This window comes from Pongo pygmaeus, chromosome 13 (genome assembly GCF_028885625.2).
Source record: "Pongo pygmaeus isolate AG05252 chromosome 13, NHGRI_mPonPyg2-v2.0_pri, whole genome shotgun sequence".
NCBI lineage: Eukaryota > Metazoa > Chordata > Mammalia > Primates > Hominidae > Pongo > Pongo pygmaeus.
Window position 1 is genome coordinate 118,022,744 of NC_072386.2, and position 25,629 is coordinate 118,048,372.

Genomic DNA, 25,629 nt, shown 5'->3' on the forward strand with positions numbered 1-25,629 from the left:
GCTCCAAGTAAACATGTTTGGAGACAGGCCCACGGTGACTCATTGCATCTGGAGACTTGGACTTGTTCCTTGTGACATAAAAATAGAGGATGGAAGTAAGTGTTTAAAAGTTAAGAGTTTCCAAACTTTCTTCCATGAGGGTAGGGAAGCAAACGATATGCACTTGCACCTTGGTTAGAATTTTCTTCCCTTTTCATCCCTGCTTTCTGAGTAATATCTGCCCCTGTCCCCTGGGATTTAGGACTAATATTTCCCCTTTCTAGAGGTGATTCTTCTTGTATAACAGAAAACTTCTCCAACTTCACAGTGGAAGCAGTGGTGAGGTGACTGTTCAGGTGATTGAGAGGTAGTCATTATTTTTTAGAATTTCCCTGAGTTATACGTTTTAGATTTGGGGCTTGGCACATTTGTTCCTGAAAAGGGGCAAGCAGATCATTAAGGCAGATTCATTCCAGGAAGCCTAGAAATGGAGACACTAAGGAATTGATGGCTCCATAGCCCTAGCTAAGGAAAGCAGGGGTTGGGAGATGGTGGGTGGAGGTGGAAGGAGAGGAAGAAGAGTAGGAGAAAGGAAGAAGCTGGATGGATTCTTTCCTACTATTTTAGACTCCGCAAACCCCAGCACAAGCTAAGTAGATTCTGCTAAGAATCTGCCACCAGCTACAACAGGCTTGTTTTGTTTTCTCTACCAAACCCAAAAGGAGAGAAAGGGAAGGTATACAGCAGAAACATTTAAATTGCTTTTCCTTTCCAAATGTGTGAGATGAAATGTATTACTAATTTCCTATAGGGATCTTGTTTGTACTTCCAGGCAAGGGAACGGCTCTTTTTGCTTTGCTGACTGCTTAGTTGTTTAATAGCTATATTTCTATTGCTTTTCTGACAGCTTTGGAGATTTAAACCTTTTCCCCAAAGAATGCACATACAAACATTGAACCTACTCGTGGGGCCCTCACATAAGTCTCCCTGGGCTGTCTCTTGGAAAGAAATATGGGTTCTGTCCCAACCTAAGAGTGATAGGTGCCCTAAGCACAGAAGCACTGGTCGAGAATGACTCTGCACAAGGGATTTTCAGAGCGCAAGCTGTCAGTTGTGAGCATCAGTGTTGTGATTAGTTCCCTTAACCATCACCACAGATATATTTGCCTTAGTGAGGTACGATCAACAAAATGACAATTACAGGTAGGTAATGACTTTGTCTCGATGCTTGTTCTAATTCTTATGCTTGTTAATTTAGCATTGATTTTTACAAGACTCTTGATATACATATTTCTTGATTGATTTAATATGAGTGCCCTCACCTTACAAAACTTTCTTCAAGGCCACCGTCTCTTCAGGAAACATTTACTCCATCCAGTGTTGTTCCGTGCAGGAGACCTAGGGGTCAGGGTTAGTTTGATATTTTATTGTACTTTACCATGGGAACAGGTTTGATATATTTGATCTTCATCCTTTCCTAGTCTACATTCTTGCCTTCTTATCTTTCTGTTCTCAAATATCAATCTGTTAAAAAGTATTATGTTGTAAAAAGAACCTGAACTTTGAGCCAAATAGATTTGAGTTCGAATCCCAGTTCTATCATTTATTTGAGGCTTTGAAAAAAATGTTTTATCTTCTTGGAGCCTCAGGCCTTCTGTGTAGAATGAGGGTAATGACACTACTCTGGCAGGTGTAGTGACAATCAGAGGCAATACTGTATCTTAAAATACGAAGTATGATGCCTGGTATGCAGCAGGTGCTCAGTGATGGCCATTACTCTTCTTCCTGGGTACCTGGCTTGATGGGTTGGACCATGAAGGATTCAGGAAGACCTGGTCTCTACCCTCAAAGCACATTGACTAAGCTGGAGGGGAAAGCGAGGTAGTGGCCTCAGCTCTGGCAGACCAGAGAAGGCACTCCTGGCTTGGAACAAATATTCCTGACACATCCCATATGCAGCTGGATAAATGGAAGGACAGAACAGTGGTGTATTAGTTCATTTTCATACTGCTAATAAAGACATACCCAAGACTGGGAAGAAAAAGAGGTTTAATTGGGCTGGGTGCGGTGGCTCATGCCTGTAATCCCAGCACTTTGGAAGGCCGAGGCGGGCAGATCATGAGGTCAGGAGATCGAGACCATCCTGACTAACACGGTGAAACCCGGTCTGTACTAAAAATACAAAAAATTAGCCAGGCGTGGTGGCAGGTGCCTGTAGTCCCAGCTACTTGGGAGGCTGAGGCAGGAGAATGGTGTGAACCCGGGAGGCGGAGCTTGCAGTGAGCCGAGATCGCACCACTGCACCCTAGCCCAGGTGACAGAGCAAGACTCCGTCTCAAAAAAAAAAAAAGAGGTTTAATTGTACTTACAGTTCCACATGGCTGGGGAGGCCTCAGAATTATGGTGGGAGGCAAAAGGCATGTCTTACATGGTGGTGGCAAGAGAAAATGAGGAGGAAACAAAAGCAGAAACCCCTGATAAGCCTATCAGATCGCATGAGACTTATTCACTATCATGAGAATAGCACAGGAAAGACTGGCCCCCATGATTAAATTACCTCCCCCTGGGCCCCACCCATGGCGTGTGGGAATTCTGGGAGATACAATTCAAGTGGAGGTTTGGGTGGGGACACAGCCAAACCATATCAAGTGGTAATATTAATTCTATAATATTCTCTACTTAGGCTGAAAATATTTTCAGAAGAGAGCGTACCACTCTTTGGCCCTCCCTTGCCAACTCCACCAGTGTTTACAGACCACCAGGAATTCAGGGACTTTTTGCTAGTGAAATGTAAGTTTCTGTTTTGAAACGATTTTGCAACTTGTTCTATGTCAGAATACATTTCTCCAGATTCTCCCAGGATGCTGTTTAAGGAAATGTCATTGTTTAAGCATTCCATGCTCCATTAATTCTTTGCACAACATGTGTTTAGTATTCTGGTCATGTTGTGCATGTTTTCTCCTATGTTTTCATCCCCACCTTCCATCCTGCCACCTGCCTTGAAGCTTCTCTACACTCATCCACTAAGGACCCTCGGGCCTCATTTGCCCTTCTGCCCTGTGTTCTGATAGAGCCATTGCTGAATCTCTGCTTGTATATGTATCTGTATCTGTCAGAGAGTGGGATGTAGGTGGGGGAAAGAGTGGTTGTGGGTATATGCTTAGGGATAGGGAGAGTTGTTGGGGAATGTGTGTGCACACTTGTGTGAGTGTATATGTGCACCCATGCACATGTGTGGGAAAGAGAAAGACAGAATGAGAACATAATGTGTGTAGACCGTGACTGCCAGGCATCACTTGCTGGAGCACATATTTTCACTCTACTGGTAATACCCAAATAGCTGACTCTGAGGCCACATCTCCTAAAGCACAAGAGCTCTGCGCATCCCTCCTCAGGGCACTCCTGGGAATTATTTCTGGTAGTCCCATGGTGGGACTGGGTCATTGATGATCAGAAACAAGTTACTCGGGTTCATCTGCCACAGCTTGCTAGCCGCACGCCCTGGCAGGGCTGCTCGGTCTGTGCCCTCCGTGAAGATACTGCTTTCCAGCCTCCTGCCAGGTATGCTGGGCATTGCAGCTGCTTTGCTGGCTGCCTCCTGTCCCCACCCGCAACTCCTCCCCACTACAGTCTTTGCCTAAGTCTGTCACTGTTGCCATGCAGCTCTGAGACATCTAGAATGCCCGTCTCTTCTCTCTGTCCATCCTGGTCACCTGGCCTCAAGGAAGCATTGACTGAGCCCAAAGCCTCACTGAGTCCTACATGGACAAGTGTTACCCAATCTCCAATCTTAATTCTACTCTAGTATTGGCCCAAGTTAGTCCCTCAGGCCAGGGCAAGGGACAGGCACATGTTGTCTCTCCTCTGTCTTCCTGTCTCCCCAGTCACTCCTTCACAGTCCCAAACATGACTTCTCCTGCACAGAAACAGTGCCAAGCATGAGTGTCAGTTCTAGTCACCAGAAACATCCAAGTCCTGGCCGGGCTGTTTGATACCCTCTCTTCCATAGGAAACCCCTCCCTTCCCTTACAGAGACCTCGGCATGATTCCACAACTTTCTCCTGGAGAACAGAGACGTGAAAGACACCTTTGCTGAGGCTCCCTCTGCTTTCCAGCTGGGCTCCCTCTCTTCCCAGCTGGACCACCAGCGTTGTTACCTCCCATACTCCAACCTACACCAGGGTCCATGGGTGATGTCTCCCTCAACACATTAGAGGCAGCAGACACTGCAAACCATGTGCAACAGATGATTTTGTCTATCCCTTTCCAGTGTTTATACTTATTATTTCAAATGCTACAACAAGGTCCCAAACTCAGATGCCTGGAGAGCCAGGCAGGGAGCATGAGCAAGTGAGGCGGGCTGAGTGGAGGACAGTCAAGAGTGCTGGGAGCTGTGACACACTTGAGAGCGTGTGCTTACTCCATCCAGCTGAGGCCTTTCAGAGCATGCACCATGACCAGGGTTGCCAGATACTCTGAGTTTTCAAATCAAGCCAGAAAGCTGAAATTGTATGTGAAATTGTCCGAGTCTCATGTGTTCAAGTCCAGAAGATCAGATAGAGAGCAAGAAACGGATCTGAAACAGAGTCAGCAGCAGAGTGGGTGTAGCTACTGGAAGCTGAAAGGGTGTTGGCAGCATGGGGCTCAGGAAGAGAGCATTCACTGTAGGGGGCCTGTGGCAAGGAAGGGGCCACTAAAGACCTGTAACCACCAATTAGAGATCACTCAGCAGCACTAGGGACCCAGCTTATAAGTGGAGCCAGTCAACAGGGGACTTTCATCAGCATTGTCAAAGACTTGGGGTGAAATGAAACAAAGGGTTGGGTTGATTTGACGTTGAAGATTTGAAAGTAGAAACAGCAGAAGAATGCAGGCTCAAGGTGATGGAGAGGGTGTGTTGAGGAGATGGAGTGTGGGGCCAGGAAGGACCAGGAGGGGTTGGTGCACTGAGAGGACAGGTAGCAGCTGGGGGATCAGAGGGTCTTGGAATTCCAAAGTGGATTGAGCAGTGAGGTTGAAAACTCCGAGATTACAGGAAATGGCATTTCAACAAAAATCTTGACCTTTTCCTTTATTCAGCCGAAACGAGGCTTTAAAATGGATTGTTCCAAAGTACTAAGCAGAAAAAAAAACCTCAAACAAAAAAATTCCCAGTCACAGAACTAAAGAAAAGAACAGACATGCATAGTTTCAATTCTTGTGTGTGTGTCAAGAGATATCTTGTAATTCACTTTTTAACTTGATTTATTTTAGTAATTAATGGTGAAAAAGCCACTTTGGAAACCCCAACATTTGCCCAGAAACGTCGGCGTACCCTGGATATGTTGATTAGATCTTTACACCAGGATTTGATGCCAGATTTGCATAAGGTAATTCTGGGTCCATGGTCTTCTTTCCTTCTTATGGTGTCTGAGTTGAGAACACAAGTCCTCAACTCAGCAATGAGGCCCTGGTGAGAAAAGCATAGGAGGCGCCTTGATCCTAGCTGTCAGGACTGTGCTGTGGCCACCATGGGCTGACAGTCTCTCATTGTGACACAAGAAGGAAGGACATTGGGTTTCCATACACAGGAATCCGATTTCCAGAAAGCCAGGGCCTGTGGAAATCAAGGTGCAAACCAGGGACAGGGAGGTTGGGTATCAATCAGCAATCTCTGGAGCATTGAAGAGTGTTTTTTTTGGGGGTGGCTGTTCTTGGTAATACTACTCAGCATTGCCAGTCACGTGAGCTGATAGGCAGGCAAAAGTGAGATTTTAGAAAGACATAGGGTGCTTTTTTTTGGAGATTTATTGGCCAGCCCCATATTCAGGCACTGAAACAAGCATTCCCATTTACTGAAGACCCAGACACTTTGTAGGCCTGAGGCATAGCCACACTGATGAGACCCAACACCTTTCTGTCACTTCAGGTGCACATGTGCTCTTTTCTTTTTTTCTTTCTTTTTTTTTTTTTTTTTTTTTTTTTTTTTTTTTTTTTTGGAGACAGAGCTTCTCTCTTGTTGCCCAGGCTGGAGTGCAATGGCGTGATCTCGGCTCACCGCAACCTCCACCTCCTGGGTTCAAGCAATTCTTCTACCTCAGCCTCCCAAGTAGCTGGGGTTATAGGCATACACCACTGCACCTGGCTAATTTTTTGTATTTTTAGTAGAGACGGGGTTTCTCCATGGTAGTCAGGCTGGTCTCAAACTCCCAACTTCAGGTGATCCACCTGCCTTGGCCTCCCAAAGTGCTGGGATTACTGTCATGAGTCACTGCACCTGGCCGACCAGCACCATTTTATAGGCACTCCTTGACTCTTGTCTGGTCGGTGTACCCCAACTACTCACAGGGATTGGGCCAGGCTAACCCCAGGACCCTAAAGAGCAAACCTTAATTGGTAATCTTCAGTTCCCTAAGGTCAGGGAAGATGCAGAGAGGGTACCAAGATGAGTAATGATGTCCTTCAAGATGAATAATCATATCCCAGCTGAAGCATCACTGCCTGAGCCAGGCTTCCCTAGCCCCCCAGCTGAAGCCAGGTCCCCTGTTAAATGTTTTCATATACTTGCCACACTTCCCTTTCATAGCAGTGATCACATGTGCTAAACATGTCATTACTTAATCTGTCTTCCCAGTAGACTCTGTGCTCCACAAGGATAGAGACTATGTCTATCACATTCCTAAAATCTGGCAGAGGACTAGGTGCTCAGTCGGTACTTGCTGATTGAATGAGCGTACCCCATTCAGTGACTACAGTTTTAAAGAGAACTAACATTACTAGGTATGCACTAGGCACTGTGCGAAGTACCTTACATGCATTGCCTCATTTAAACCTCATAACACACCTAGGAGACAGGTATTAACCACACAAAGACACTGAGATTCGGAAATTAACTAATTTGCTCAAGGCGACCCACAGGGCTGCAGATTTGCACAGCTCTAGGGGTACTGTTCTCATAGAGTTCAGTTTGTTGTGTTCCAGGGGGTGCTGCTGTGTAAGATTGGCATCCCAGAGCTGTGCAATGTGGTGGCCCAGGTCACACTGTTAGTAAGTTAGTAAGTGATAGAGCTGCAGGTCTGCTGATTTCAAAGCCATGTCCTCAGCCCCCATGTAATGCTGGCTCTCCACCTAGTGACTGAATCTAGTATCTACCATGGACCTGGTACACAGCAGGTGCTCCATCAATGCTTATTGAGTGAATGAAACAGAAGGTAGAAATAGGACCATTTGGATAAATAGTTTTGTGCACTATGAGAAGCCAAAAGATGAGACTTAACAACTGTTTGTGGAATTCATAACTTGTTTTTCTTTTTTAGAACATGCTTAATAGACGATCTTTTAGTGATGTCTTACCAGAGTCACCCAAGTCAGCACGGAAGAAAGAGGAGGCCCGCCAGGCAGAGTTTGTTAGAATAGGGCAGGTGGGTTTTCTTCTGAAACCTTTTCTGCAAGACATGTAGTTTTGAGTTCCATCCTAACCAGATGGCCCACGTGCAAAGACTTTGTTTGCCTGCTGCTGTAGGAGCTCTGTAATTTCTCTTAGGATTGTTGTGGCAACCACGAGTGAGATTTTTGAGAACCGAGTAGGTGCAGTTCTCTGCAGGCATCACTGAGAGAGCAGCACTCTGCAGAGGTAGGAATGCTACTGCCTCAAGGCAGGTAGCCACAGGGTCCAGCTCTGGGCCCCCCTCTTCCAGAGAGCACAGACCACTTGCCTGCCTCCTAGGAATTTTCTGAAGAGTGAGGAGCCAATTTGGGAAATGCCCCTTAAACCCATGACTGGCAGGAGGAAGCACAGAGTGGCAGTGGCACTCACAGAAGACTTGAATTACCACCCTATGACTTGGAAACAATCCAAGTCACCACCAAGTTAGGTGGTGCCCAGTCATCCCCTTATTCCAGGTATTGGAGAAAATCACTCTCCCTTTGCCCCGCTCGCATGTGACACTGGTATTTCTCAGTTCCGGGAGGCGACACGGCTGTCTGCCTTGATCGCGCATCACAGCATGGAGAAGGAGGAGTGCCCTCAGCTGCAAATAAGGTTCTGGCCCAGAAGTAGAAAGCTGGACAAGGCAGGTGGAGAGAGGAAAGCCATGTAATCAAGGGAAGCTTAGTTACAAGGTTCTCAAACATTGGTTCTTGTTTAAAGATACCCAGACTTTATTCCCAGAGATTCTGATTTATCAAGTTTGAGGAGGGACCTGAGAATCTGCGTTTTTTCAATGCTCATGGTTTATAAATCACAGTAACGATATATTGATTAATTGAAATGACAAAATGCATTTGGATAATTTGGGTTGGGACATTGTCATTAAGGCTTCACTGTGTCCAGCTAACTTCAATTCTTGATTAACAAGTCAGTAGAGGAACCCGAAATGTTAGCCTGCAATTACTCCTGTTTTATTAAATTTTTGTCAAATCACAATTGTTTATCCTGCTGTACTTTTGCCGCCTGGTAAACTTTAATAGAGATCTCTGTTCTGTAAGGCACTAAAACTGAAATCCATTGTGAGAGGGGATGCTCCATCAAGCTTGGCAGCTTCAGGGATCTGTAAAAAAGAGGTGAGTTCATGATACTTTCAATTTGAACTTTGAATTCCCCTTTTCCTTAATGAAATGATTGAGATTATTGGAAAAATTTTGAGAGCAGAAGGAAGAAGAGCATGTCTACTGCAGAGTCCTCAGGGAAAGCCCTAGATAAAACTGAGTGGCCATTTAGTGAGAGCCTCTGTGTTGCCATGGTATGCGCATGCCTTCACCTGCTTCAGTGGAGCAGAGCTGCTGGAGGACCGACCTGGTCAGGCAGGCCAGGCCCCACAGGGCCTCTCAAGCTTTATGTGCATACACATCACTTGGACACCTTGACCAAATGCATGTTCTGATCCAGTAGGTCTGGAATGGGGCTGAGAGTCTGTGTTTCCAACAAACTTGCACGTGGTTCCTGTGCTGCTGACCACAGACACGCTTTAAACAGCAAGGCTCCTGGGCAGTGCTGCTCAAGCTTTAGTGTGTATTGAATTCACCCCCAGAGTTTCTGATTGAGCAGGTCTGGGGTGGGACCTGAAAGTTTACAGCTCTAATGGCTTCCCAGGTGATCTTGATGCTGTTGATTAGAGGACCACAGCTGAAAAACCAATGCTTAATCTACAGTTCACTCAGCCAGCCAAAAAATTCTTTGGTTATTTATCTACATCCTGTTCCACTTTCCATGGGGGTAAAAACTAGGTGATCATCAAAAATAGAACAGATAAAAATACACAAATTATATTATGAATATGATTTTGTATTGTAGAACAGTACCCCATGTACTTAATTATATCTGCATTCAGAATACATAAAAGTTAAATGGGACAGATTTACAGCACATCACCAGAGAAGTGTCCATTATAAAAGCAAAATAATTATGAATACATTTACCTTACTGATAAAGGTATAGATGATGTGAGCCTAAGTGCTTTAAAGTCTGGTTTCAGGAAAATGATGAGCTCAAAATATAATTAACCCTAAAAACCACAACCAACTTCAGACAAGACTACTGGAAAAGCATCCTTCCCAAAGGCTGCAGCAGTTCCAGTGTCTGCTTGTTCCCATGCACAGTAGGAATTTACTGTTTCCAAGCACGTTATAGATACCAGATTCCAGTAAGATTTAATAAGAAGTTCTTAGGCTTATATTAAATACAGAAGTCTGTGAAACCATAACTTGTTCACCAGGTAATAACAAAGAGCAAGCATCCATTGTTGAGGTCAGTACTTATAACCCACCCGCGGGCCATAGACCACCTCAGAGAAACTCAGCTCCAGAGGGCCCCATGGGCTGCTGCTATGCAGTTGGCTCTGCAGAGGCCAGAGTCCCCTGCTGTTCCCAAGAGTGTTCTGTACCCAGAGAACCCGGCTTTGCCCACCTCTTCAGCACTCATCATTTCATGAGCTGTGGTCATGTTCTTAGAGAGAGCCCAGGAAGTCTGCACTTAGACATGAAAGCCTGGAGACCACATTCTCATCCGGTGGAATCCACATGAAGGCTCCCCCATGGAAGGGAGTCCAGGGCAATGGCAAACACTGTCTGTTGTCAGACCAGAGCAACTGTGGGACCAGATCTGAGTTTGCTGCTGACACTGCACACCCCAGTATTCAGCAGTTCCTCAGACCTCACATGGTCACTGGCACCCATGTAAAGCAATGGGCACCCTGCATGCACCCACCCATTAAAATGGGGCCGGGTGCAGTGGTTCATGCCTATAATCCCAGCACTTTGGGAGGCTGAGGCAGGAGGACTACTTGAGCCCAGGATTGGAGACCACCCTGGGCAACATGGTGAGAACCTGTCTCCACAAAAAAAATCAAAAAAATTAGCTGGGCATGGTGCCTCATGCCTATGGTCCCAACTACTCAGGAGGCTGAGGCAGGAGGATCACTTGAGCCCAGGAGGTCAAGGCTGCAGTGAGCCATGTTCACACCACTGCACTCCAGCCTGGGTGACAGAGCAAGACCTTGTCTCAAAAAAAAAAAAAAAAAGTTAAAATGGCATATATATGCAGCATTTGAGTACAATTTTGGGGGTTTCACAGACCTCCTTGAGACCTCTGTGGATCCTGTAGGGCCCTTGGATCTTATGGGGGAAGAACTTCTTTCTGCCTTAGTGTTCCAAACTTGTGTCTTCTAGGCAGAAAACATATTGTTACTAAGAACTGGTTGTTCTGTCTTGATGTTACCTAATGCTGATGTCTGTGTCTTCTCCCTGTTGACATTTATATTAACTTTGCTTTTTTTGTGTCCTTTTGGTGTAAGTCACAAACTCAGAATTGCCAGAAATTTTCTTGGGGAAATGCCATTTCAATTAATGACCTGCACTTGTTTAGCCTTTTTTCTATTGACAAAATGTTTTCACATTCTTTAGGGGATCTTTTTAGAACATCACAAGTTCCATCTCAGCAACTAGAATATTCTTTTTGAGGCCGTGCATTTCCTAAAGGGAGAGCATCCTTTCCTTTTCTAAGAGAGCAGTAACACACAGTACTTACCCTCAGCCCTAATGCCATTTTCAAAGGTGGTCCTCAGAGCCCTTTGCTTTACCTTGAGTATGCGAGTGCATGTTTGCCTGGGTACTTAAGAACACACCTACATGTGCACACGCAGGCTCTACTACAGCCCCAGGTGGGACATATCAGGCCCTGATGCCTGATTGAGAGTAAAAGTGAAGATATAAGACTTCAGCTTGGGCCCAAGAATCTCCACAAACTCTTTGAGCCTCATCCAGTGCTTTGGAGGGAAGCTAAGAATTCTGTTGAAAATGTCCACAATTCTGGTGTGACTAAGATCATGGTACACAATGCCTCCTACTCCACACATCCACATGTGGCTCTAAGGCTCCCCCTTTATGCCTGAGGTGGAAATGAACTAAGAAGAGTTTGCTTGGTATAGATATGTCATGCGGAAACCTGACTAGCTCTGTTTACAGCACTTGCCAAACAGATGTTATTTTTTCTTTAAGATTTTGTATCTTATGTGGGTCAATAAGCATTTTCACGTGAAAACAATATCAACCTTCTAATGCATCATGTATGTTTTACTAATTTGCTGAATCAGCAACACAGGAATCTGACTTTTTTATAGAATTATGTGGGACTTCCTTTAATGATGAACTAATATGAAGTCTCTAAAACAGAGGCACCATTTGGCCCAACTCCCAGGTGTTAAAGCAAAATGCTTCCTTAGAAACCATTACGAATGCGTCAATTGCCCCTGAGAAACATTATAATACGGAGACAGGTTATGGTGCCAGAAACCTGTGAATTCACTCTTTTCCTGTTGCATACGTATTTGAAAGGAGACTTTTCTTCCTAAGAAAGGTAATTGAGTCCAGACCCCAGGGTTTGGAGTGACTCCGCTCCCACGGGGGTATCTGTGTTACTGTTTCAGGTGTGGTACTGTACATTTCCGTTTGGTGGGCTGCAGTGTATTTTTTCTGGTGCACTTATCTTCCGATCCTTGTATTGCCTCACAGCCGTGGGAGCCCCAGTGTTTCTGCAGTAATTTCCCTCACGAAGCCGTGTGTGCAGATCCCTGGGGCCAGGCCTTGCTGGTTTCCACTGATGCTGGCGTCTTGCTAGTGGATGGTTAGTGAGTAGCTGCTCCTACAAATGTCTTTTTCATATAACTTGTAGTACTTCTAAGATGAGTGACCACCAACCAACTCCCTTTGGGCCATAAATGTGTGATCTGCAGAGAGTTTAGCAAAGTTTTATTTCCTTATGAAATTAAACCCTTGTTTCCAGGGCAAGCAGAGGAAATATACTCTGAATCAAGCATGCTGGAGGGTGGGCCCTAAGTTCTCTTCCCAAAATATATGATGGGACCGTTTATATCAAATGACCTGCAAAAAGAATCTCCTTTTCAGCCAATACTTATTATCACTCCAGCATTTTACTTTAAATCAACAAGGATACATTATTTAGAACCACTGTCTCTGGGACATTCCCTCTCTCAAAATCTTAAAAAAAAAAAAAAAAGATTTCTGATTCAAAAAGTACTAATGTCCAAAACAAACAATAAGAATATAAGAATCTTAGATAACCCATTTTTGATGGATATAGAAACAAAAAGATTTTGACAAGGAGACAGATTCCAGCTCAATATAAAATCACACATTCTGACAGCCAGATAGATCAGCCTGCCTGGGGAGTTAGTCAGTTCTCTGTCGCCACAGATCAGCCACCGTCGCCCAGAGAGGGTGCAACTTCAGAGCAGGTGTAAACTCAAGGACAGTGTGGTCCCTTCCATCAGGAGTCCCCTTTAGATTATTCCAGACCCTGAATGAATGACGGAGGAGCTAAACACTAGTAACAGGTTGTCTCCTGGGCTTCAGAGGGAGCCGTAGGCACAGAGACAATGTCTTCAAAGGGCATTTCCTCGGACTGCCCAGAAACAGCTGCCCAGTGTCTGGTTACCATAGTGACATTTTGTGAGAATCCCAAAGCCACCACTGTGAGAATGACATAATGGCCTAAAACTGTAGCATCTTCCCATCCTTCAGTACAACCTATACGTCCTCCCTCCGACGCTTACTGGGCACATTTACCAAGCACCTGCTGTGTGCCGGGGCCCCATGCCAGGTGCCTTCTGAAGCATGATAGGAGATGTGAGCCATGCTTCATAATGGATCTATTTCTGACCTTATCTGTTATTTTTGATATGTGTTTCAATTGTGTGCCCATAGTCATTGTATCTATAAGGAACTTAAGGCAGATAATTTAAAATTCATAAATTTATAATTTAAATTCAGTATGTAATTTTTGAAATTACAAAATGATTGGAAACTGATCTTAAAGAAAACTCAACCTCTATGAGCCTCGAGTTTCTCTAAATTGGGGATAATTTTTTAAGATGCTGAAAATAGTTTATAATGATGAAAATTGGTGAAACAGAATGGGATGATGATCACAACTAGAAGGAGGGGATTGTAGGGGCTAAATAAAGTTATCTGTATTAAGTGTTTATATAGTGGTTGGCACATAGTAGTAACTTATTAAATGGCAGCTATTATCTTTACTATGTCTCTATGAACTTGCTAAGAGGTAATAAAATCCTTCCGGGCACAGTGGCTCACGCCTGTAATCCCAGGACTTTGGGAGGCCAAGGTGAGTGGATCACAAGATCAGGTGTTCGAGACCAGCCTGGCTAATATGGTAAAACCCCGTCTCTAACTAAAAAAATACAAAAATTAGCCGGATGTGGTGGCGGATGCCTGTAGTCTAAGCTGCTCAGGAGGCTGCAGCAGGAGAATCACTTGAACCCAGGAGGCGGAGGTTGCAGTGAGCCAAGATCGCAGCACTGCATTCCAGCCTGGGCAACAGAGCAGGACTCCATCTCAAAAAAAAAAAAAAGTAATAAAATCCTTAGATCTTGCCAAAAGTGAAACAACAACAAAAAAAAAGAATGCAAAAAACAGACTTTAGAGGTTTAGTGCAGTCTGTTAGTTTTATTGATGAACAAGCTGAGGCCTAAATAAATGATGTGAGTTACCCAAGATCACAAAACTGGTTAGTGGCACATCTGGAACTAGTACCCAGATGTGATTGTTAGTCCAGGGCTCTTTTCACTGAACCAACTACATTATATTAAACTCTACCAATGTCTCTAACACAGATTTCCAAAAATATAGCCCTGGGCAAATAATTATGAAAAATTTTGTGATTTAAAGAATGTTCACTCCTTCCCTTTTGCCCTTTTGGGAAAGAGAAAGCATGCTTCATAATGACTATTCGTAAGCTTGCCTAAAACCAAAAGATTCTATTTGAGTTGCCTCTATTTTTTTAAATGCAAAATCCAAACCAAAATTACCAAGTTCCTTTGTGAAATTTTTATCTTAAGGATCCAAAATTTAATGGAAATGTCAGATATAAGGAGTATTGTGATTTGCCAGGAAATTCTTTCTTCCAAATTTGAAGGAAGTCGTCTTCGACAGGATGGTGGGTGTAGCTGTTTACACCCACCACTGGCTTAGATTTATGATTTAAATTAGTTTTTTCATGTCCTTATTGTACAATGATGCTTCTGTTTGTTTTTGCTTAAAAAAAAAAGAAGAATCTTCAGGGCCTTCTTTATATTTCTTGTTGTGCTTTTAAGCCACAATTCTCTTATTTCTTTGTTTACCTTTTTCTTGTCTACATTTAATCACATTATGAAATGTTTCCATGAGTGAATCCATCCATTTTGTTTTGGACTGAGTTCCACTCTATCCCATTAGCCTTTGCTTAATTTCATTAGACGTATCCCTTGAGAGTCTACTCCTTTCAAGGTCATTATTAAAAATCAAGACCTTTTGTATCCTAAGTTAGCAAAACCTACTTTGAAAGGAAACTAAATACTGATTAAATATGCTCTCGCCATGTGTTTTGGTTTTGCCGTAACAAAAGCTGGTTCTAAAAGATTGTTCTTCATAAAGAGATTACAGGAAGGAAAGCATTGTCATCAATCAGTCATTAAATCCACCTGTCACTCTGTCAGGTCCTTGCCTCCTCCTCCTTCTTGTGTTGTATACAAACCTGTTCAGCCATCTGAGAAAGACTGGATGGAGATTAAGTGCTAATTCACTCTGTACACAGCTCGGCAGCTGTACAGTGTATACCTCTGTTCCTATGTAAAATGAAGGGCCTCTGTCATTTATTAATTCCTTGGAGTTCTGTTGCTGCTGTGGTCACATCTCTATCCACTGGGATATGGGGCTGCTCCAGCATCCCATTTTATGTTCCAACACTGGTGAGGAGCATGACTTTGTCCTTGCACAGGCTTGGGCTCCACATGCTGGAGGTGTGACCTCAGACAAGTTATTAACACCAATCCCCAGGCTCCTCCTTTGTTCAATGGGAGTATTATAAGTTCCTACCTAATAAGGTCATTGGGACATTTTATTTAAACATATGAAACCCTAAGCGTTAGGGTCTGGCATATGGAAAGCCCTTAGTATATGTTACCTGTCCTTGCTGTGACTGTTCTTCTCCCACAAATGGAATAATTGTAGTTATTTAGCCAACTATGATGATGGGTATGAGGGTGATCGTCCGGTGTTTTGAAAAATTAAGTCTGCCTCAGCGGAAGTACAAAGACCCTGAGAATTAGTTCCATTTTGTGGGAGCCCAGGGTAGAGGAGGAAGAAAAGTGGTTGATGAGCTATCATAAAATTTACATTTGCCCCAATAATTGAGAGGAACAAGAGACAAGCCCTAGGTGTAATACTAAGCTTAGCTTAGTCTGTGCTCTGACAAATCTGAGCCCTCAGAGGCCTGCAGGAGTGGGAGCTCCTCTCCCCACTGTGGGGGCAGTTATTAATCCTGATGGTGAAAGCTCTGCTTCCTCCTGGACCATCCAGGAAGGGATGAATTCCCAACCACACTTAGATTTCTGGAAAAGAAAAGATCCTCGGGGCCCCTTGCTCCTAAATTTTAATTAAACCCAACCCCACAGCAGAGCATTTGCAGAATAAACGCAGGTAAAGAATGAGCCAGCCACTTGTCCTGCCCCAAATGTCTCCACCATCCCGGACACCTCTGCCTTGCCCTGATTCTGCCATCCATCTCAGAACAGACCCTTTTTGTTTACAGAACTGAATGGAACAGCCTTAGTAATTCTTTTAGCCCCCTGTGTCCTCAGGGCCCCCAGGAGCAAAGTAATTGTTAGCAACTTAGATTCCCAGTAAGTAACCTCAACAACAATCCTGTGTGCAATGTCTTGAACCATCCATTTATCGGAGATTTCCCTGAGCATTCCCACTTCAGTTTGTTTTTCCTGCTGTTTTGGCAATTTAGTTAATATTTCTCTTTATTTATGTTTTCATCTAAAAAGGAGATTTCCTATTCTGTTGGGAAAAAATACTGAAAATGTATAGGCAAACTACTATTGCTACAAACACGGGACATGTTAGGGTAGAGTGTGTTTGTATTTATCTTAAGTCCAAAAGGAAATTTTAATTTTGCTTTCTTGAGGTATATACAATATGACCTAAGATATAATGCAATTTCAAATATTACATAAAAATAAAATACTTGAGAAAAATGGCTGCTCTTTTTTTTTTTTTTTAACTTGGTGTTCAGGCCTTTGGTACAACCCTAGTAAAAATTGGTATTGAGAGATGTTGCTTTTTCTTTGATGAACACAAATAGCGTTTTTATGCCTCTGCTGCTACGCCCCCTATATAGAGTTCAGGATATAGAATTGCCTATGGGAAGAAAGCATCCGTACTTCTTTCTGAGCTAGGAGGAGAATAGTGCTTGAACGTATTTTGTAGAGCTTATGAAAGCCCTAGAAGCTGACTTCCTTCCTTGCCTAGAGATAACTTGGGTTCAAAACTACCCACAGGCACGTTTGGTGGGTTCTGGAAAGCGTGGGCTGGGTTGCAGTGATGGGTAACCGGGTTTCCTTTTCCAGATGACCTTCCATCAGTGCCCGTGTTTGACAGAACTCTGCCAGTGAAGCAGATGCATGTGCTCGAGACCCTGGACCTTCTGGTTCTCAGAGCAGACAAAGGTGGTATCCCCTGCCGGGTGGCATGCTGTGGAGGAAGGAAAACAGTTGCCTTCTGCAGCCCACACCACAGGTCGCCGGGGTCTGACTGCATAGGTTCTGCCAGCTGTTTCCTTTCCTGATGCCCAGTGCTTGGGATCCCTCAGTGGCCCCTTTGTTCTCTGGGGAGGGAAGCCATGAGGGGAAAGGGGTGCATACATAATTGCATTGTCAGGTTAAAGTGGTGTGGGGTGCCTCCTGAATTCCAGAACACTTCCAATCCTAGTTTTTCTACACAGTCTGCCCTTGGAGGCCCTCCAGGTTACCTTACTTTTCCATTTAATCTCCTCCTCTGTCTTTTTTATGTCACCAGGAAAAGATGCTCGCCTCTTTGTCTTCAGGCTAAGCGCTCTGCAAAAGGGCCTTCACGGGAAGCAGGCTGGGAAGAGCAGGTCTGACTGCAGAGAAAACAAGTTGGAGAAAACAAAAGGTGACTTGATAGATTGGTAGATTCCATTCAGTTCTTTTTTTTTCCTCAGGCTGCCCAGATTTTACTGAAAATAAAAATGAGTAGGAATTTGATCTTATTAGTTTGTTTTTTGTTTGGAAACATCACAAAAACAGCATCACTGTTTCCATAAGGAGCTTGAAAGCTAGACAAACACATTGAGGACTAGAAGAAATTCTAGGCCTTGCATAACAGGTTCTAGAGATGCATTAAACTCTGTTAGCAAATCTGTTACTGAAGAAATGTTTAGACTTTGGTTCCCGGAGCTCTGATTACTTTAACTGATATCATGTAGTAGGTATGAAGTTAAGTTCACAAGCTCTAGAATATAGGAAATAGGACTTTCTTTCCTTTCCCTTCCTTTTTCCTTTCCTTTTTCCTTTCCTTTCAGCAGAGTCTCATTCTTGTTGCCCAGGCTGGGGTGCAGTGGCACGACCTCGGCTCACTGCAACTTCTGCCTCCTGGGTTCAAGCGATTCTCCTGCCTCAGCCTCCTAAGTAGCTGGGATTACAGGTGCCCGCCACCATGCCCGGCTAATTTTTGTATTTTTGGTAGAGATGGGGTTCCACCAAGTTGGCCAGGCTGGTCTCAAATTCCCAATCTCAGGTTATTTGCCCGCCTCGGCCTCTCTAAGTGCTGGGATTATAGGCGTGAACCACCGCACCCAGCTGGGAATAGGACTTTCTTAATTTTCCTGTAACTCAACCTAATTTTAATATCTAGTTTCCATTTTGCCTAGTATCAGAAACATTCTTAGTCCATTCACTGAGTTATCCTTAATTTCCAGGGTTCTTAGGTATTGCCAAATTGTCAAGGCCTGGTGGTTTCCACACCCCCATGTCATGTGTAGGGCATCATTTCTTTCTCCTCCCAGGCTGCCACCTGTATGCTATTAACACTCACCACAGCAGAGAGCTGAGGATTGTGGTCGCAATTCGGAATAAACTGCTTCTGGTCACAAGAAAACACAACAAGCCAAGCGGGGTCACCAGCACCTCATTGTTGTCTCCCCTGTCTGAGTCACCTGTTGAAGAATTCCAGTACATCAGGGTAGGTTTGCTCTTTAAATCATTTATCTCCCAACCAAGTTGTCTTGAAGCAGACTCTGTCCTTCCACCCAGAGTTTGTTACCCACTGAGGTTGTCCCACTGTTTAGTAGCCAACTAGGGAAACCCTCATCTCTGGTGCCCTTGTTTTCCCCGGAAGACTAAAGCTAAAGCTCATTCATTCCAGTGAACATCTACAGGTGCTGTTCTAGGTACAAAGGACACAGCGATGACCAAAACAAAGTCTTCTGATGGGGATTACTTTCCAGTTGACAGTTAACAGAAATAAGCAAATAAAGCTATGATGGCTGGCGTAAAGAAATACTAAAATTAAACATAGAGGAGGGCCAGGGAACAAAGGATAATGGAGCAGGGAGTTGGGAGATTCTGTTTAGAAAGAATGTCCCAGGAAGCCCTTTCTGAATAGGTTACCTGTGAGCAGAGATCCAAAAGAAGTATGGGAGTGAGTGATGAGGGTATCTAGGGAAAGGATATTCCAGGCAGAGGGAGCAGCCAGGCAAGGGCCCTGAGGTCCTGTTGAAGGCACAGTCAAGAGCAGAGGGAACAAGGCAGGCAGGTCAGAGAGAACTGGAAATATACTCTTGAGCCCTCAGGCCATTGCAAAGACTTTGGCCTTGACTCTGAGTGAGATGGGAAACCATTGGAAGGTTTGAAGCAGAGAAGTGGCACGTTTTGAAAAGATTGTTCTGGCTTCTGGGTAGAGGGGAGCTTAGGAGGCCAAGGGTGGAAATAAGAAGGCCTGCTACGAGACCAGTGCAGGATCCTGGCAAGAAAGTTTGGTGGCTTTGGTAGCAGGAGAGATGGGAAGAAGCAGTGGGCAATGCTTTCCTGCTTGCCTCAGTCAGCAGGATTTGCTGGGAGATTGGAGGGGAGCCTTGTGAGAGAAACCTCCTCCAGGCTGAAGTTCCCTTCCTGACGTCACCATCTCTTATCTTTTAAAGACTAGGGTACATTAAGTTATAGAATATATCTAGCATTGGCCACTAAGCTGGAGTATTTCTACTGGAGAGCTGAGAAGGTTTTTTTTGCCCGGAGTTAAAGCCTTTTGAATTATGCCTATCAATTTCTGCTAATGTCCAACTTCAGGGGACAGAGCAACATGACAGTTAAGTTAAAACACATCTGCTAATGTTCAACTTCAGGGGACAGAGCAGCATGACAGTTAAGTTAAAACACGTTAAAATCTTGCTCTACTTAAGTGTTAGCTTTCTTCCTACAGTGATTTACTATTTTAATGAAGATTTACATGCAGCATATACATTTATGTAATATGAGCACTGAAATTAGATCTCCTGAGTTTATATCTTAGCTCTACCCTGTGTAAACTTTGTGATTGACTTTTAAGTCTCAGTTTCCTCACCTGTAAGACAGAATAGTAGCTGTACCTACCTTATAAATAGGATTCAATGAGAACAGTGCCTAGCACATGTTAAGTACACAAATAGATTAGTTAGCAATTATTAATACTATTACTGAATCCCAGGACAGGACCAGACGACGTAAGGGATAAAGCAGACCATACTGTTGATTGCATTTTGTTTAATTGTTTCCTGGCCTTGACCCTTTCCAGTAGACAGAGGCCTGAGTCTTGAGGACAGGTTATGGGAAGGAGATGTCTGATGTGACCCCTGGCACTCCTCTCTTGTCCCTTCTTCCCTGTAGCATGGGGCTCTGCAGGAGCCTGGAGAGGGTGCCTTCTCTGTAAGGAGGGAATGGGCAGTGGAGCTTGGCATGGAGCTGACTGCTCTGTTCTCACCCCTGTCTCTTGTATCCTCACCAATCACACAGGAGATCTGTCTGTCCGACTCTCCCATGGTGATGACCTTAGTGGATGGGCCAGCTGAAGAGAGTGACAATCTCATCTGTGTGGCTTATCGACACCAATTTGATGTGGTGAATGAGAGCACAGGAGAAGCCTTCAGGCTGCACCACGTGGAGGCCAGCAGGGTAAGCCAGTGGTTGTGGGGACAAGTGAGAATCAGAAAAGACTAATCATCGTGTATTCTAACCCTGAGATGCCATGATTTGGATTTCTTTAAAATTATGTACTATTCATCAAATCAGTATTATGTGATTCACTATTTAGACTGAGCCATGTGAAGTTGCCATTTTTATAGGTCAGAATGGTTCTATCTATTATCATGTGACTGTCCCGTTTGCCCTGTTTAGTTTTCAGATCTTTCCTTGCCATTCCATTCTTCCGAATAAAAGAGATATGAAAAGGCTGGGCGAGATGGCTCACGCCTGTAATCCCAGCACTTTGGGAGGCCGAGGCAGGAGGATTGCCTGAGCCCAGGAGTTCGAGACTGGTCTGGGCAACATGGCAAGACACTGTCTGTATTTAAAATTAAAAAAAAAAAAAGACATGAAGAGTCAAAAGGCTGAATATAATAACTAAATAAATGAGAGCATTTGTTAGATGATTTGTCCTGGGAGGGTCCTTGGAGAATAAGCTTGACCTCTGAGGCACTGCAGGCTCTCATCTTGGGGACTGGGTGTCCAGGGTGGGTACCGCACCCTCCCTACCTCCTTAAAAGCCCAGTAGGAAAGGAAGAAGGAGTGGAAACCCATTAGGAGAGAGTGAGCAGGCAGATTTGCCCTGAGAGTCTACACCCCTGGCCTGATGCATAGAGAACAAGGATGTCCTAGTGTGGCACAAAATCTAGGGCCACCCAAAACTGCACTCATGTTCTCAAGGTGACTGTGTGGGGTTTGAACCTTGGCGCCCACTGGACAGTGGTGAGCACTCACCACCCTGAGACCTGGCAGCCTGTCTGTCACTGGAGAGCGTTCAACACTGACGTTAGCAGATCACAGAGCTCTTCAGCCCACGTATGTATCTCTGTGAGGCAGGACAAGGCCTGCTGTCAGTGAGCCACTGAGGTCTGCAGCGTGCAGTGCAAGCCAGTATTCTGGCTTAGGTACTGAGGAGACCACAGAATGGGGATGTCAGCCCCAGGGAGACTGTAGTTCCTAGTGAGGGCTTCCGGACCCACAGGCTACCTCCAGTCCTGTTCAGCTACGTCAAAAGACTGCAGAATTCTTCCAATTATGCTTTACAACTTGTATTAATTGTAAATATGCTCTGTATAAATATTAAAATTGCTAATTACTGTTTTAGGAAGACTTAAGACCTAATTAGAGCAAGATTTTAAGAAACAGAAAAATCAGAAATAGAAAACTGTAGTTGTGATTAGGAGACCTTCTTGTCTTCAGCTATTATTGATCATAGAGTGGTCTATCATTTCTCTTATCTATATTGGTGGTGGCCAGACTTGTCTGCAATTGGAGTCATCTGAGGAGTTTGAAAAGCTACCACTGCCTGTGTTCCTCCTCCAGGGATTTCCTGGGTCTGGGGTGTGGCATGTGTTTGGGTATGTTTAAATGGTCCCCAGATAATTGTAATATTTAGCCAAGTTGGGAATCCCTGGTATATTTCATTGCTTTGCAACCCTGGCTGTCATCCCTTGGAGAGCTTTAAAAAGATCAGTGTCTGACCCCAGGCCACGCCAATTATATCAGAATCTGGGGGTGTGTGATAGTTGAGAACCAATATTTTTTTAAGTCTACCCCCAGGTGATACTAATATAGACCTAGGAGAAGGAGTGGGTCCTGAAACTTCCTAATTTAAAGCTGGGAGGAATGCCGCCCACTCCCCCCACCCTCCGCCCCCCACTGCCTGGGCATCCCTGGACCAGCATGTCTTCCTGCCCACTGACTTCTGAGGAGCTGGGCCCTGATTTGTACTTTAAAAGTTCTCACCCCCTTGGCTGGGCACAGTGGCTTACACCTGTAATCCCAGCACTTTGGGCGGCCAAGCTGGCGGATCACCTGAGGTCAGTAGTTCGAGACCATGGCGAAACCCCATCTGTACTAAATATACAAAAATTAGCTGGGTCTGGTGGCACACGCCTGTAATCCCAGCTACTCAGGAAGCTGAGGAGGGAGAATCGCTTGAAGCCAGGAGGCGGAGGTTGCAGTGAGCCAAGATCGTGCCACTGCACTCCAGCCTGGCGACAGAGTGAGACTCCGTCTCCAAAAAAAAAAAAGTTCTCACCCCCTTCTTCCTTCTCAAAACTGTATAAGCAGCCAAACAAAGCAGAAATGCCATGGTGCAGCAGGTCCTTGTTCAATCAGTCCTTTTCCTGGCAACTAGTTTCCTAAGACTTAGCCAGCTTTTGCTAGTGGAAAAGTCCTCACCTCATTTCAGAGAAACTTTCTGACAAGTTCTATTTTAAAATAAATCATGCTTAAGTGGCGAAAATTATGCAGTTTACTTACTCATCAGGGTAGCTATAGAGAATATCATTTTATTAAATTTCTTTTAAATGATGGTTTTTATTATTTACCTATATTTAATGTCCTATAATTCATTATAGGATTTCTTTTTCCTATGATTTGTAAAGACCCTGGATAAATTGGGTTAAAAAACATTTTCTTTGATGACTTCTATGTTTTGTTTTTTGGATGGCTGTCAGGAACGACTCTCAAGTTTTCTGTCCTTTCTTCTATGTGCTTCTTAAAAGACAAATATACAAAGTTTTTTCCTAAGAGAAAAAAAAAATTATTTTTTTTGTTGTTGAGACTGAGTCTCGCTCTGTCACCCAGGCTGGAGTGCGGTGGTGCGATCTCGGCTCACTGCAACCTCTGACTCCCTGGTTCATGCAATTCTCCTGCCTCAGCCTCCCAAGTAGCTGGGATTACAGGCACGGCCACCACGCCCGGCTAATTTTTGTATTTTTAGTAGAGACAGGGTTTCACCATGTTGGCCAGGATGGTCTCAATCTCCTGACCTCGTAATCCCGCCCACCTCGGCCTCCCAAAGTGCTAGGATTACAGACATGAGCCACTGCACCCAGACAAGAAAAAAAAGTTCTTAAGGAAAAAAGAGGAAAAAAAAACCCTTCCCTGTTTCCTGGCTCTGAGAGGATCAGCGTGTACAGCCCTCCCGTGGTAGAATGGCGGCTGCACGGCTCCCAGCAGGCACACGTGCTTAGTCAGATGCACTCACTCATCTTTCAAGGAGGGTACTGTCTGACTGGGGAGATGAGCCCTAAGAAAATGAAAAAGATAATGAGCTGTATGTTTTCTAATAGCTGGTTAGAAATAGGCCTTGGGGGAACAGGACTAGCTTTTTATCAAGATGTTCCTGCAGCTCAGCACCAGGGCAGTGGGGACAGCAGAGAGAAGCTGACACAGCCTAGGTCGTTGGAATTTCATTTCCATTCCGTCTACACTTGCTGCCTGCCCACTTTCACGGGCACCAGTGTTAACTGGGCAGGCCTCGCTTCCTGCTCCCATTCCTCCTCTCTTAGCCAGGACCACTTGATCCCTATTTCAGGCTTCTACCCGCCCCGGGTTCTATAACAATCCTAGCTCAAGAGAGGAAATGTTTAAGAAGCACTAAAGCAACATTCTGAAAGTCACTGTCAAGTTCACTGTACCAGTGGGCCTGCTGTGTGACCCACTGCCGCTGCTTTAGCCACCAGCACTGACCTCGTTCCCAAAACCAAGTGCTCCTCTAGGGGGAACTGCAGGCATGGCCATGGGATCTGGGTCCCTGGTTTATGGGAGAGGCTCAGGTCCTCATCTTGACATCTGCCCAGAATCCAGTGGTTCTCAGCTGGGGGCTGAGCCCAGAATCACAGGAAAGGCTGAAGGCAGAGCCAGCTAGGGGAGGTACAGTTCCTACTTCACTTGTTACAAGTCTGTGTTTTGAATTTTTACAACCACCATATATTATTTGTTATCATTTTAAAATACCAATAAAATGAACTACTTATTACTTTTTTTTTGAGAGAGAGAGAGAGAGACAGGGTCTAGCTCTGTCCCAGGCTGGAATGCAGTGGTGCAATCATAGTTCAATTCTCCCTCCTTGGCCTACCAAAGCACTGGAATTACAAGCGTGAGCCACCATGCCCAGCCAGAACTACTTATTTTAATCAAACTTATGAAATAAAGATTTAATGCGTATGTCCTGCACCAGACCTGCCATATCAGGATGTCTAGGAGCAAGAACCCCGCCAGGCCCCTGTCCCAAGGTGGAGACAGACACCTATATCAAAGCATAAAATAGGTCTCATTGTGATAAGTGTTAATAAAGGTCTTAATAATAAAGTGCTGTGGCATGCCTGAGGAGGAAGTGGTTAAGGGTTAAGTCCAAGCCTGTTCCTGAATCCTGGCCCTGGGGCTGAAGCCTGCCACCATCTGCCCTGCAGCCCAACTCTCTGAATATTGCCACGTCTGTCTGCCTGTCAGCACAGCGTTGGAGCCCCTTGGTAGACTTACTTGATGCCAAGTTACCCCCCTGGTGTCTGTGGTCATTGTGCATAGATCTTGGTCTAAAAGGCTGCCTGAACTTCCTCCATACGTGTCACCACTGCCACCCTCCCTCACCCCACCCCAAACACACACACAGGCCTTATCTCTAAGCTAAAAGGCTGTCTAGATACACCTTTCCCACTGCAGTCAACCCTCCCATAATTGTAATAATTGTGGCCACCACTGAATGGCCACCTCTGTGTACCAGGCCCTGGGTCAGAGCATGTCATAAGCGTTATGTCTTAAAGGGGCTCTTCATTTCTCCTTTTTTTTTTTTTTTTTTTGAGACAGAGTTTCGCTCTTGTACCCCAGGCTGGAGTGCAATGGCGCGATCTCGGCTCACTGCAACCTCCACCTCCCAGGTTCAAGCGATTCTCCTGCCTCAGCCTCCCAAGTAGCTGGGATTACAGGTGCACACCACCACACCCGACTAATTTTTTTTTTTTTTTTTTTTGTATTTTTAGTAGTGACAGGGTTTTGCCATGCTGGCCAGGCTTGTCTCGAACTCCTGACTTCAGGCCCGCCTCGGCCTCCCAAAGTGCTGGGATTACAGGCATGAGCCATCATGCCTGGCCCATTTCTCCATTTTTATTGAAAAGGAAACTGAAGTCAGAAAGAAGTCACTTATTTACTCCAGAGCACACAGCTAGTAAGTGGCAGAGGCAGGACTTGGACCCCAGCTGGCTGACTCCAGAGACCATGTTCCCATAGCTGGTGGGGATAGCAGGTCCAGCCACAAAGCTGGTAGCACTCAGCCCCTCCCGTGGAGAAGCTC

The 25,629-nt window shown here is 44.8% G+C and overlaps 1 protein-coding gene across 4 annotated transcripts in view; it reads left to right on the forward strand.

The window, feature by feature from the left end:
• GARNL3 (GTPase activating Rap/RanGAP domain like 3) overlaps positions 1-25,629 on the forward strand; it is a 167,201-nt gene that overhangs the window by 109,853 nt on the left and 31,719 nt on the right. For all 4 annotated transcript variants that reach the window (XM_063649940.1, XM_054501436.2, XM_054501435.2 and 1 more), the window contains 10 exons: positions 1,137-1,182; positions 2,663-2,769; positions 5,233-5,348; positions 7,275-7,379; positions 8,446-8,520; positions 11,965-12,076; positions 16,884-16,982; positions 17,332-17,448; positions 18,341-18,516; positions 20,322-20,480. In XM_063649940.1, the coding sequence (XP_063506010.1) occupies positions 1,137-1,182; positions 2,663-2,769; positions 5,233-5,348; positions 7,275-7,379; positions 8,446-8,520; positions 11,965-12,076; positions 16,884-16,982; positions 17,332-17,448; positions 18,341-18,516; positions 20,322-20,480 (1,112 nt within the window). The remainder of the gene's footprint in view (positions 1-1,136; positions 1,183-2,662; positions 2,770-5,232; positions 5,349-7,274; positions 7,380-8,445; positions 8,521-11,964; positions 12,077-16,883; positions 16,983-17,331; positions 17,449-18,340; positions 18,517-20,321; positions 20,481-25,629) is intronic.